The sequence below is a fragment of the Triturus cristatus genome, chromosome 2_1 (genome assembly GCF_964204655.1).
Source record: "Triturus cristatus chromosome 2_1, aTriCri1.1, whole genome shotgun sequence".
NCBI lineage: Eukaryota > Metazoa > Chordata > Amphibia > Caudata > Salamandridae > Triturus > Triturus cristatus.
Window position 1 is genome coordinate 112,721,208 of NC_140581.1, and position 13,559 is coordinate 112,734,766.

Genomic DNA, 13,559 nt, shown 5'->3' on the forward strand with positions numbered 1-13,559 from the left:
CCCAAAAATGTTGCCACTGCAAACACAATGTGCGCGGCCGTTTCGCTCTTAAGAATTCTAAAGGCTTCTTGACACCTTATGAAGCCCAGGTTCCTACAGATGGGAATAATCCACTTTCTGCGCGCCTCTGTGTAACCTGTGCAAAAAAATATAAGATGCAGCTCAGTCTCCTCACTTGCACTGCATGCCGGGCAAATACTGGGTGTCGGCAGGGACCAGGAGCTAGTGAAAGCGCGAATTGGCAAAGACCCGTGCCTCCATTGCAAATAGAGCTTCCTGATTAATACAGGGTAAACATTATCCAAGGCCAATTCAAAGATGTAAGTACTCTTCATAAGAAGGAATTGATTTGTTAGAGACCCTAGGGATTTGGAGGGTCGGAATAAAGGTGCCTTGGAATCCTGATACACTTTGGTTAAAGCTTTTTTTGAAAGCTTAGGACAAGCATTGCAAGGGTCATTCCATAGTGCATCTAGACCTAGGCTCATCAAACTATTCCTTACGAATTTAAGCCAGGGAATGTTCCCCGAATTTGGGAGGCTGAGAACTTCCTGGAGACCCTGTCTGTAATGAATCAGTTCGGGCACCGTCCACAATCTACGCCAGTAGATCACCGGACGGAATGCCAACTCTTCTTCCAGTGGTCTAATGCCTAAGTCAAGTCGTAGAGGCACTAGCGGTGTACTCGGAGGAAGAGCTGCTAGACACCTAAGGAATCTGTTCTCCTCCTTTGTCAAACTGTCTAGGATTTTGTAACCCCATAATTCACTCCCATAAGTAACTGCTCCTCTTGCTTGGACCCTATAAATATGGAGAGGAGGACCTATGGGTTTAAGGGTTGACCTATTCTTCCCCACCATTGCTAATATTCCACCAATATGTTGCACTAACTTCAACCTCGTTTTCTCCTGATGTTGACCCCACCCGAATTCCTCGTTGAGTGTAACACCAAGGTATTCAAAGGTGCTCACTCGATCGAGTGCATTTTCCCCAATGCGAGGAATACGGTGAAACCTGGGTGGCGGATTGAAGGCCATGAATTTGGTCTTTGTGGTGTTTATTTCCAATCCATGCTCTCTACAGAAGTCCCCAAAACCATCCAGAACACGCTGGATTCCCATAGGTGACTTGGAGAGAAGGAGGGTATCATCAGCAAACATAATTGCTGGGACCCTCCTTCCCGCCAACCTTGGGACATCCGAATTGGGGACCCCGTTGAGGTGGTCAATGACCCCGTTGACAAAGAGGCAGAACAGGGTCGGTGCAAGTACGCACCCCTGTCTTACCCCTCTCTCAACGGGAAACTTGTTTGAGAGTGCACCCTGCTTACCGCACCTCACACGAGCATAGGTGTTTGTGTGGAGGCGGATGATCATATTCAGGAGATCAGCTGGCATCCCAACGTTCGCCAGGACTTCCCAGAGCTTACCACGTGGGACCAGGTCAAACGCAGCCCTTAGATCTACAAATACAGTATAGAGGCTGCCACCCTCCAACTGTATTGTTTTCCAATGCAGAAGGGACAGCCTAAAGACCTGATCCACAGTAGAAATCTTCTGACGAAACCCGGCCTGAAGAGGGCTCAAAACATCCCTCTCCTCGATCCAGTCCAAAAGACGATCCAACAGAAGCCTCGCAAAGAGTTTCTGTGGAACGTCTATCAGACTGATCGGTCTATAATTGGCGGGGAGCAAAGGTGAGCCCCTTTTGAAAATGGGCACAATCTCCGCCCCAAGCCAAGTTGGGGGGAGTGCCATGCCACGAATGATTGCATTGAACAGTACCAAAAAGTATAGTGCCCAAATTCTGACTTCATGCCTTAAGAGGTCGCCTGGAATCTTATCTAGGCCTGGCGCTTTTCCTAAGGAAAGGGAAGTAATTGCCCTTTCCAATTCCTCCAGCTTAAAGTCTCCCAGCTCAGTATGGTGATCGATGGTGGGGACCACTAAGCTCTCAGGCGGAATTCCCATTTGGTCTAGCCCAGCTCTGCTATAAAGCGATGAGAAATGTTTTTCCCACACTTCAGGTGCAATATTGCCTTCTATTGCCATAACAGGCTCAGCAGAACCATGCCTGACTATGTGCCAAAATTTTCTGGAATCTCTAACTTTAAGAGCAGATGTTATTTCTGTCCAGTTCTCCCAGTCCCAGTCTATTTTTGCAGCTTCAAGAATGAGCTTATAGGCCACCCTCTTTTCCCTAATCACAGAGGATAATTCCTTATTTTTGAGTGCTTGGAGGAGATCTATCTTGGCTCCCCTACAGCTGGCATTGAACCAGGAGGCTCTATCACTCCTCGATTTCCTGCCCCGGACCACAGGATTCAATACCTCAGCTAAGTTGGCACAAAAGGTCTGATGAATATCCTCAAGGGAAGAACAGCCTTCTGACGAGGACAATAGAGGGAGAACACTCTCCACTCTTTCCAGGGTTAATGCCACTTGCTCATATATAGCCCTTATACTGTTCGGTTTCTCTAGTAGTCTGTCCCACCTTAGTCTTCGTCTGTTGCTGGACAAGGAGAGGCTGGGGGCAGGTAATCTATTTCCTCGGGTTTCGGGCCTAAGGAAACCATCCGCAGCTAGCGAGAGGATTAGGGGGTTATGATCACTATCAGCCCTTAGGGCAATTTTAAAGTCTAATGCCAGTTTCCAGTCCTGGAGTCTGATCAGTATGTAATCAATCCGGGACTCCTGTCTTGGTCTATTAAAGGTTGGCTGGGGCGGGTTATCCCCCTTGAACCTACCATTGCATGCTCTAAGTGAATTTGCCAATGTTAATGTTAGAACTTGCAATAAGAGGGGTGATGCTACCCTGACTGGCGGACCTACAATACTTTGGATTCCCCAGAAGTCATCCTCCTCACTGCTGATCCCATCTAGATGCGTCGGAAGTGGTTCAAACTGAATGTTAAAATCCCCTCCGACCAGAAGTGTATCTGGGCCAGTGAAAGAGTCAAGAAAAATCCCTAAGTCCTCCAGTGACCTTGAGGTGGCCGCAACTCCGACTGGTCTAGAATAAATATTTACCAGACTCAGACCTGCCCCGTTGGGCCAACGTAAGACCACGCACAGGATGTCCAGGGAATTAGTTTCTACCACCTCGGCAGTACAGCCTAAATGACAGGCAATCCATGTTGATAGTCCGCCAGACGGGCGTCCCTTCCCACCCCATCTAGCTGGAATGTTAAAAATTGCAAAACCGGGGTGGCAAAGATTTTCTCTAGCCCACGTCTCTTGGAACATGCATATATCATGTTCTTTGATAAAGGTTTCCCAGTCAGTATTGCCTAGCTTATTAGGGAGCCCAGCCACGTTCCATGACAGAATATCTAATGCCCTCATAGTCCTAGTTGTGGGCATAGAAGCCTCGTACGGGGTGCTTTCTTCTATCCTTAAAGGGGCACAAACCCCCAGCTCACTTTGTGCTTTGGAGGAGGACCCCTGTAGAACTTTAGTCTTTCGTAAAAGGCAACCTCCCTCCACCTCCACCCCGTCCTCCCTGTGTGCGGAACGGTAAGGTTCAATAACTATTTCATCTGCGGCCACCAGAGCGTATTCCAGGGGCCCTGTATAAGTCGCCAGTGAGGACATGTGTTGCCCAACAGAAATAGAATGGTTTGGACAGGAGGTCGACAATTTAGAAATCCGATCCATTCCCTCAACCTGATCCCCCTGTGTACTAGGCCCATAGACAAAGGAAGTACTAAGTCAATCGCAGTCATCGACTCCTGATAGAGCCCCAAATCTATTAACAACTTCAAGAGGAGTAAATGGTAGCGTGTAGTTCACCCTTCGTAGTCCCATTCTGTGGTTCCCAGGTGGAACCGTAACCCATTCTGCTGCATTTTCATATGCCACAGAACTGGGTGCATGCATGTTACAGTGTGGAACAAGGGGAACAGATGTTGCTACGAATGGGTGAGAATAGGCCATCGATTTTCCTGGAACCCTGGGGTATGCATTATAAGAGACTATTGATCTTGGGTAAAAGTAGGATAGTACACGGGGGTTTATAGGCCCCCATGTAGAGCCCAAGGGGTAGTCTAAGATGTATTTGACTGCTCTAGGGTCTCTAAAGTTGATAATGATTACATCCCCTTCAAGGTCTTTAATTCTGTGACCTAACCAAGGAAGTCTCCGAACATGCAATATCTCCCCATTGATATTAGGAGGAAGGGGTCTGTTTGTCCTGAGCCAGTGCACGATTTTATTTTTTAGGTTATAATAACCCTCATTTTTGCCCTTATCCAGAGGCGGAACTTCAGTTAACACCACCACATATGGTACCGCCTCTGGGGGTAGATTAACTTGCTGGCTACGTAGGTCGCTTACTCTAACTAAGTGATGATTCTCCCCCTTCTCCTTTAGGGATGTTACTAGGATAGGGTTAACTATTTCTTTCCTTAATTCACCATCTACGTGTTGACCATGACTTTGATTAGTTGTAGTGTGGGCGGGCTTATCCCTACGCTGAGAATTAGGGCTACCTGTCTCATTAGTCCTAGTGTGCGTAAGTGATGCATCTGAATCCATAGGGGAAGGCGGGTGTAAGTGAGTGGAATTTTTCCGTGTCCCCGGGTGTTTTGTGATTAAAGATTCTAAATTCCCCAGTCGTGACTCTATATTTTTTAATCTTTCTATGATGGGTAAAGTAAATGATCTAATCAATTTCTCGATGCTCTCAAGATGTAATGGCATTGTACCTAAATCAGGTAGGAGCAACGGAGAACGAGACGAGTCAGGAGGGGGAGGAACCAAGGAAGTGGAGGATATTGAGGCCCCGCCGTGTGTTATAAATGGTGGCGATGGGACCTTTATCGGTGATGCAATACCCACAGTTTGCATAGGGCCCTTGCCAAAGTCAGTATAGTTAATATTGCCTCTTGGCAAATTGCCTAACCTCTTTCTTCTCTTGGGCGGAGGGGGCCTTATAGGTTTAGGCACCAGCACCCTCCCTGCCTTCTTAGTAGAGGGCTTAGCCTTAGGTTCGGAGGGAATAGTAACAATGTCAGTTTCCTTTCCAAGAGTGATAGTAGTACTAGCAGGGGACAAAGTAGTTAAAACTGGTAACAAGTTAAAATTACTGGATGTAGATTCAAGTGTTCTAAACAGCTCAGGGACATTATCCATAGCTAACGCCTCCTGCGTCAAAGTAGAAGGGCTTAACACAATAAGGGACGAGGTCAGGGGAGATGTACTGTCCAATAATGTCCTGTTTTTCATACACTCTATGGAACGACGTCGCTCAGCCCTTCGTTCGGCGAGTGTAGTCTCCTTGTCCGTAGGTACAATTACCTTTTTAAAATAGTCTACCAATGTACATTTGGTGGGGGCGCCATGTTTAGCAGGAGAGTTATTAACCACAATATCAGCCATGTTAATACTAACAGTGTCAAACTGGGGACTCACGGTTAGTAGATGGTACAAATAGGGAGTTCCCCAGTCCGGTCTCCTCGTGTCTCTGAGGGCCTCAGAGGGCCCGCTCTTTGCCCGGTCTTCGCCCCGGCTCTCGTCCCGCACGCGTCCCGCTAACGCGTGAGAGCAACAATGTGGAGATGTAGAAGAATGGGGCGGAGATGGAGGAGGAGTCGGGAAGAGGGCCAGGTGCAGCCAATGTGCTACGCGCACAGCTCCCTGGTCCTCGCAGTCCCGAGTGCTTCGCTGTTACTGCGGATCTCCCCTCTGGCAGGTAAATAACTTCCAGGCAGCGTAATGTTTGGCAGAATGCTGCATCCGTTGTAGAGCGCTATGCCCTAGAGACCAACAGGCAGGCGGCAGTCCTCGAGCGGCACCAGGCTAAGGGCCATATGTAGGTGGCATACAATTTACCGATTCTTAAATACCGAATTTTAACGATTCGGTATTTAAGAATCGGTAAATTGTATGTAGGTAATAATTCGGTAAATGTTACCGAATCGGAGAAATTCGGTAATATGAGGCATACCTTCCCATTGATTCCTATAGGAATCAATGGGAAGGTATGCCTCATTACCGAATCGGTAAATACCGATTCGGTAATGGGGGGAGCACATTCAAGGGTGGCAGGGTGTCACATTAACACCCTGTTGCACCCCTGATTCCTGCATGTGTGCACATGTGGCAGACATACATGCCCTAAGGGCATGTATGTCTGCCACATGGCACTCTTATTTCAGTAAAATATTGCTTTTTGCAATGTATTCGGTATTTATCACCAACCTATATTTGGTGGTAAATACCGAATTCTAATTCCTACACAACACTCATTAGAGTGTTTCCTACATCTCATTTCAGGATTCGGTATTTACCTATTCGGTAAATTACCGAATACTGAAATATGCCCCCTACATAGCAAATGCCTAAATACCGGTCAGTAACGGGATATTTACCGAAAATCGGCCGTTACCGACCGGTATTTGGCTTCCTACATATGGCCCAAAGTCATTTACAATGCCAATAGCTTAAACTCTAGCAAATGCGAGACCTATTGCATTGCAAATGCTTGTTTTCTGATGCAGTAACCCAGAGACAGCCATCCTTCCTTTAGGCTCAGGGAATGGTCTTTCCTGTTATTGAATCCAATTCAGTGGGTAGCCTTAAAAAGAAAGTAAACAGTAATATGGTTTTCAGGTTTGAAAGAGAAGGGAAAGGAATGAGAGTGATGTTGATTGAAGAAAGGCAGGAAAGAAAGGAAGGAAGGGAAGGAGGGAGGACGGAAGGAAGGAAGGAAGGCAGGCAGGCAGTCAGACTGGTGAGAAATAAATAAATGGGTGAAAGCCCGTCCAAGAGCTGGTGTGAGTGTCACAGGCTGATAACCACTGGAAATCAATACATGACCTCCGATTAGGAGGACCTCTGACTTACTGGAGATAAGACTCTATAAATCAATGCTGGAGAGGGGCAGTGCGGGTCATGTGTGTGCTGGAGCCGTGCCTGGAAAGGAGGCGCTGGGTTGCCTGGTGCGCGAGCCGCAGTTGTGCCTGGGAGGTACGGGAGAGCAGGAGCCGTGCCTGCGCAGGGAGTGCAGCACCTGGGGCGGGCAGGGAGGGTGCGGCACCGAGAAGGGCTGGAAGGCAGCGCTGATGTCAGGGGCTGGGCCGGGCACAGACACCTGTGGGAGGAGGGAGCAGGCACCGCGCACACCACAGGTGCGGAGAGGAGGGCAGGCGCCGCGCACAGCACAGCTGCTACGGAAGCCTAACCACAACCCCCCAAACTCACATAAAGATGATGGCAAGAAATGTGTTTGGTTGTTGGCTTTAGGCGATTTAGCGACCACTCCTTGCTTTGCTCCGTAACTTTTAAAAACACTTTTCGTACTTGGATCTTTTTGCTCTGCGGACTTCACCTGTGGTTTGAGGGCAGACCCTGCCAGGTGCTTAACACATGAGAGACATTAGCTGGCGAACGATTCTGCTGCCAAAATCACATGATGCTCCTTAGAGGCAGACTGCAACAACAACGCGCATAGCACTGTCTTCTCTGTCTGTCCCACATTCACCCCCACAATTACATCTTCATATGTAATGTATGGTGTGCACTTTTTAGCTCATGTATATGGGATTTTTGGAGCGTCAAAACTCACAGTGCTGCCACCTCAAACACCAGAAGAAAGGCGGTGGAAAGAAAGTAGCCAGGGGTATTGTAAAGTCTGTAGGCGCAGCCTCGTCGGAAGTCCTACCGTGTCAACAGTAGCATCCATGGCCCGAATTGTATTGTCTTGCACCTTTACGACATTAAAAAAAACTTTACGAACAAAAAAAGTGGCAAGGAAGAGACTTAGCGAACCTGTGCAGTAGTGGGAAAAGGTCACAGACACCGCTGAGGGCAGTGAATCTCAGGGCCATGAGCTTAAACCACTACAATTCAGGAGCAATGCAATTGCAATTTGTCTAGTTCACCCATAATAACAATCCCGCGAGTGGTGCAAGCGCCACAGCGAGCCATGTGGTTTCAATTATCGTGCCCGTGTCTGGGCACGATAATTTAAACCACATGGCAGCGGTGCACGTAATAGACACCAATAGGCCATGGGCGGAGCAATGCGTGCTGTCTTTGATAAAAAAAAGATGCACGCAAAGGCCAATAGCGTGGGCCAAAAGGAAAAGCACACGCATGAGCGTTTGCGATTCCTAGGTCCTTTTTCAAACCCCCTACAAGAGGACTCTCGCTGCGCAAGCAGTGCTACGCACTGCAACGCTATGCACGAGACCTAGACCGGGTCGAGTTTGCGCTATTAAAAATTGCAAGAAAAACATTTGCAAACAAAAAGCATCTTCTTTTTTTCTAACAGAAAATCGCAAGAAAAAAAATAGGAAACGCATTTCCAAATGTCAAAGTAGCATAACAGGCTCAACAAGCGAGAACAGAAATACCTAGCCTCTAAACCATGCAACCATAGTAGAGAAACATCCACTTCAGGGCTTAGTTGCCTGAACCTTGGATCTTATCACTAAATACAAAATAGGACATTGCTCCTCTCTTTGGCCTTCTAGTGTCACACCTAGATTAACTACTCTTTCCACATTTAACCACTGGCCTTGAACACAAACTGCATTCCCTTTTACAACATAAGCGTTTGAAACCTAAACAAACCTTTATTCAGTGGTCATAGATGCTTGCCAAAAACAACCTAGCCAGGTGATACGAAATTCCTAAAATTACCATCTGTAATTTGCATCAAACAACTATTGTGAAACAGAAGTTGCCCAGCAGCAAGGTTTATTTAATAGTTCTAGGTACTTTGGTCATAGCGACACACATTCCTTTCATCTACACGGGACACAGCTCCCAGCTCACTCATATCAAATGGAGGCAGGAGGGTGACCCACAGCCCACCGTGGCCTATTACAGTACCTATAACGCGAATTGGTTTGCAGCAGTCAATCACCTACTGAGCCCTCAACAAACATCCTATTCATGAGTTAGGTTGAACTATTTCATTCCGAGAGGTACAAACCTTCCTGTGACAAATACCAGGTTGTGTCAAAAACTGTTCTATCTTTTGACACAAATTGCACCCGTTATCAGGAACTCTCTCGACAGAAAGACCTTGTCTTCGGAAAAGGCATCTGCCAAAAAAATGCCATAAACCGGATATCCAACCATAATAGTCTGAATTGGACTAATGCAATACATTGATTAGCAAAAGAGGAACTCAGAGAAAACACACACCCATATATTTGAAGAAAACATAGCGAGAACTATTATAAACAAACATGTTTTGGTAAAATGTTAGGTTTAGTGGAGCCGATAAATCACTGGTGTACTGTACTGCCCTATTGAAAAGAATTACAAAGTTCCAGAAACCAGCGAGTGCACAAATGGCATCCCTGGACTGGAATGCCACCCAATGTCGCCTTCGTTTTGCGCACAAATACCGAAAAATATACTTTTTCTCATGTGACCCTAAAGAGAACTTTATTTTTGACCAATGCACTGCAAAAGCTTGCCTTAACCTGTAATGTATATGAAAAAGTAAAGCCATCATGTGAAAGCTGCCCCTCCAGGTGTGAGAACGCGCCTTTCGCGCCCCCGCAGTGTGCAGCCCCATAAAATACACCGTTGTTACCGGTTGGATCGAAGGCTGTGCCTGGCCGCCTGGCGGGGGCGTCACCACACTCCATGCTCGTGCTCATGCTCATGCTCGTGCTCGTGCTCACGCGCGCGCAGCCGCTCTCCGCCTCAGGGGGTCTCCAGGATGCTGCTGGCTTCTGTACACAGCGCATAAATCCTACAGCTCCTAAAGGCGGCGCTACACTCACGTGACATTCCGGCAATAGCAGGGCTTGGGTGCAGACATAGAAAGGGGCCACAAGTGATGACCGAAAGCATGGAGAGAGAAAAGGGACTGCAGTGCTTTACCTATGAGTAGCTATATAATGAATGTTTCCAGAACCAAAGCTGCCAAGGTTTCAGATCGCTTACGTGTAGCATTTATTATTTCAGTCTGCCTATGAGTGACATTCTACTGTGAGACACTTCAAGGGACACTTTCTTGCGAGCAAATCAAAGCAAGGACCATTATTTGAATGTCTCTCCTGAGTTTTCAGTTACTTTATATAGGCATATCACACAGTAATAAACATACACCTAATCAAAAAAGACGTACCTATTGGTGTTGCGTTGCCAATGCTTAGAAGCCCACTCAGATCAATGATGTAGTGATCGTCTGATCACTGGTCTAGTATTTCAGCATTGGGCTGCAACCACACTTTACACTCACCCCTCACAGGCGTCACCAGTCAGGTGACCCTGACAATAAAAGGGGCCAAGCACATGTGGTCGTGGCCAGTTCTGCACCATAACTATCTGTGTCCGTCATTCTAGTTTGCATGTGGGCCTAGGGCCCAGCACTAACCATCACATTGGCAACAAGCGGGCTAGTCCCGAGTGTGCAGCCGCCAAGTTGAAGGTGGTGGAAGGGGGAGAGTGTTTCCTGTGTCGAGGGCACCCCCTGGAGCAGGCGAGGGAAGCGCCTGATCGCCGCGGGGCATGGGAAGAGCTCCCAGCGTGAGAGGTGTTCCGGAGCCCACCAGCATCAACTGCACCCCCCTGCGAGGAAGCGCCGGACGCGCCTGATAGCCCGCTGGGCGTGAGAAGAGCCCTGGGGCTTAAAGAAGCAGAGCAGGAGCCCAACCCGCATCGAAGAGCCTGCTGCCCATGTATCCTGGGACGTAAGGCCCTGTGAGGGCAGAAGAAAGGGCGGGCCGGCCGGATTGCTGAGACGCTGGCCGCAGACTGCCGTGAGGCCGAGTAAAGTACAACCAGGAGTGGGCAGAAGGTGAGCGACTACAGGGCATGAAAAGGGAGCCGTGGCATGCATCTGCCACAGGCCTGCTAAGGCCCCAATGGAAGCGGAGCCCACACGCATTGAAAGTGAACAGTGTCCCGTAGCTACGCTATGCAATCTCCGGTGGCAGCTCCTACCCCTCCCCGCGCAGCGTGGAAACTGTGAGAGGCTGCTCCGGTGGGGGGGAGGTAGAGAGGTGAAGAGTGATAGCGGGCGCTGTGAGTGCCAAGCACGGGGCACAAGAATTGAACCCCCCCACCAGTGAAGTAACCGCACCGGTGGTGACAGCTGCACAGTAGCGCCACGTTCCTCGGAGCGGGAATGAGCGGACAGATTTGTCCCCTTGGTGAAGGAGAACTGCAGATCAACAGAGGCCGCATGGAGACCGTGTGCAGTGTAGCCAGGACGGCAGCAGCAGGTCCGGAGAAGTGCTGACCTGGCAGAGCGCACCACGGTGAAAGGAAACGCGGCCGGTGGCATAGCGGGTGTATCGACATGCCTTCAAGTAGATGCGACGGGGCAACTAGGGCCTGGTGAAGGCTGTGGAGTGGCCCGCACTAGGAGCGGATGAAGGGACAGTGCACGGCCCGTGCCGCTGACAAGGAGATCAGCCACCTGACATCCAGCCTCAGGCAGGACCAGCGGCTGTGAAGGAAGCGTTAGAAGACGTGCGAGGACAGCGGGAGGCCCGCGCGGCCATGACTAAGGCAGATGGAGGCGTGAAAGGAATTGCGAGGAGGCACCCGCCTGGGAGAAAGTGAGTCAAGCGCGCCGACGAGCGGCCAGAGGCACACCTTAGTGGGGACAGTATAGAAAAATAAAACTTACGGGGAGGGGAGGAGGTCCCTCTGCTGCAGCGGAGTTTACCAGCTCTACACGTACACAACACTCATTTGGGCCCATATACATTCATACACTCAATGAGCTAGCAAATATCTGCTGGACATCAATTTTGATTTATCTTAGGGAACCTTTACACCAGTATTCTTACCAATCCTGTCTCCTAAGTAAATGTACGTTGTCGAAAGATCTAGTAGTAGATTAGAATAGGGAGGAAATGATATTAGTAATAACAATACATTTAACTTTTATTCAAAGAACCACAGACTCAGAAGGAGTTTCAAAGATTTATCTGAATTAATAATTTTGTGGGTCAAATCAAAATACAAGTAGATACACCACAATCCTCCATCAGGTAAAAGTAGTACAGTTAGCTTATAATTCAATTCACATTAATTCATTCTTGTGATGACAGTACCTGAGGGGAGAAAGAATAGAGAGCAAATACGTAACATAACCCCACAGAACTATACTTAGCTAGAATGGTGCGAGGACCTAAACATCAGAGTAGCAAGGATTCAGGACAGGTTCAGGACCGGGAAGGTGATCTCTTCTAGTCTAACGCCAGCGTCACACCCCTCTCTGGTGCTACTGCTGGAGCGGGAAATGCAAAATTTTGTATACCCACCCCATTTTGCATGTCGTTTATTAATTAGATTAATAAATTAATTATAATCATACTAATGGTTTGGATTGATGTGGAAATAACTAATCAACCTTATTAATGACCAAAATACACATGGGATTTGCATCTGCATGGCCTAATTAATTACGTAAACTAAATTTCGGACGCATACTAATGATAGATAATTAGAACATTGCATGATACATGTCGCTTTAGTGATGTAATTGTGATTCATGCTTTATTTAGTAAGTATAAACCGCATTGAGTGTTGCTTTTGGCTAGATAAATACACACACATATGGGTATTAGCGAGGGAATAACATTTAATTAGTCATTTCTATGTATTAATTACGTTTTTGTGTTTCTTTGCTTAAGTTGACTATTCTGGCCTATCGAATGATGGCTGCTCTTAGTGCCTAACCCGACTGCCAACGCTGAACCAGGCTTGGGTGAAGTGCGCCTGCGCTAAGATGAGCAAAAATGGCCCCGTCCTGACCCCAGGCAAGATGTACTTATCAAGGCCACTGGGAATAGTGCCAACGCTACAGACAAAAGACTTTATTAAAGAACCGGAACCAGCAAGTATGCTGACACCATGGACTAAACCTTATGGGAACGGAGAGGTTGACCCCTGATCAGCCAATCAGAACAGTTTAAAACTCAATTTTGTTACATTATGTTATTGAAATTATTATAAAAACCCATAGAATAGAGAGGTCGAGAGTCGCTCCTTTCGATATCCTGATGATATGCTGACGGAGAGGACGGTGACACTGCAGGACAGCTGTTAGCCTGAATCTTTGACGGACTAAATTAATGCCCAAACTCCTGATGAACTGAATCTGCTAAAATTGATGGGCATAGATTTGCGAGACTGCAAACTTTGACATAGAGGACGACTTTAGCCAGAATAGGTAAATATGAATGGCAACTTGATCAAATGAATGATTTAATCTGCAATATTAATATAAATTTGGATTTGAACATCTACAGAAATGAGTTGGGTTGTTTATTCATTGAAATGTGTTAATGAAAAGGTTAATTAGAGTATTAGGAATTCACTTAAATCTACAACTAACAGATCCGTCCCGGTTATGAGGGGAATACCAAATGTGGAATCTAGGGCCTAATGAGTATAAGAAGGGTTTGTAGGGTTGTTGCTCATTAGGGTAAAGTGGTATCTTCCTCCCTCATTATTCAGCGCTTGTAAGGATAATCGCCTCTCGCACGGACTGATGGTGAGTGTATGTTGGTGTTATGGGCCCCACCAGCAAATATATGCATAGTGTGCGTGTGTGAGATCTTTTAGTCCGTGACAGTA

The 13,559-nt window shown here is 47.5% G+C and overlaps 1 protein-coding gene across 2 annotated transcripts in view; it reads right to left on the bottom strand.

Moving 5' to 3' along the window:
- GALT (galactose-1-phosphate uridylyltransferase) overlaps positions 1 to 9,742 on the bottom strand; it is a 196,012-nt gene extending 186,270 nt beyond the window's left edge. The window contains exon 1 of one of the 2 annotated variants that reach the window (XM_085628382.1): positions 9,553 to 9,742. In XM_085628382.1, coding sequence (XP_085484508.1) covers positions 9,553 to 9,709 — 157 coding nt within the window. In that variant the 5' untranslated portion in view covers positions 9,710 to 9,742. The remainder of the gene's footprint in view (positions 1 to 9,552) is intronic. The other variant, XM_085628391.1, reaches the window with a different exon arrangement.
- Positions 9,743 to 13,559: the final 3,817 nt, after the last annotated feature.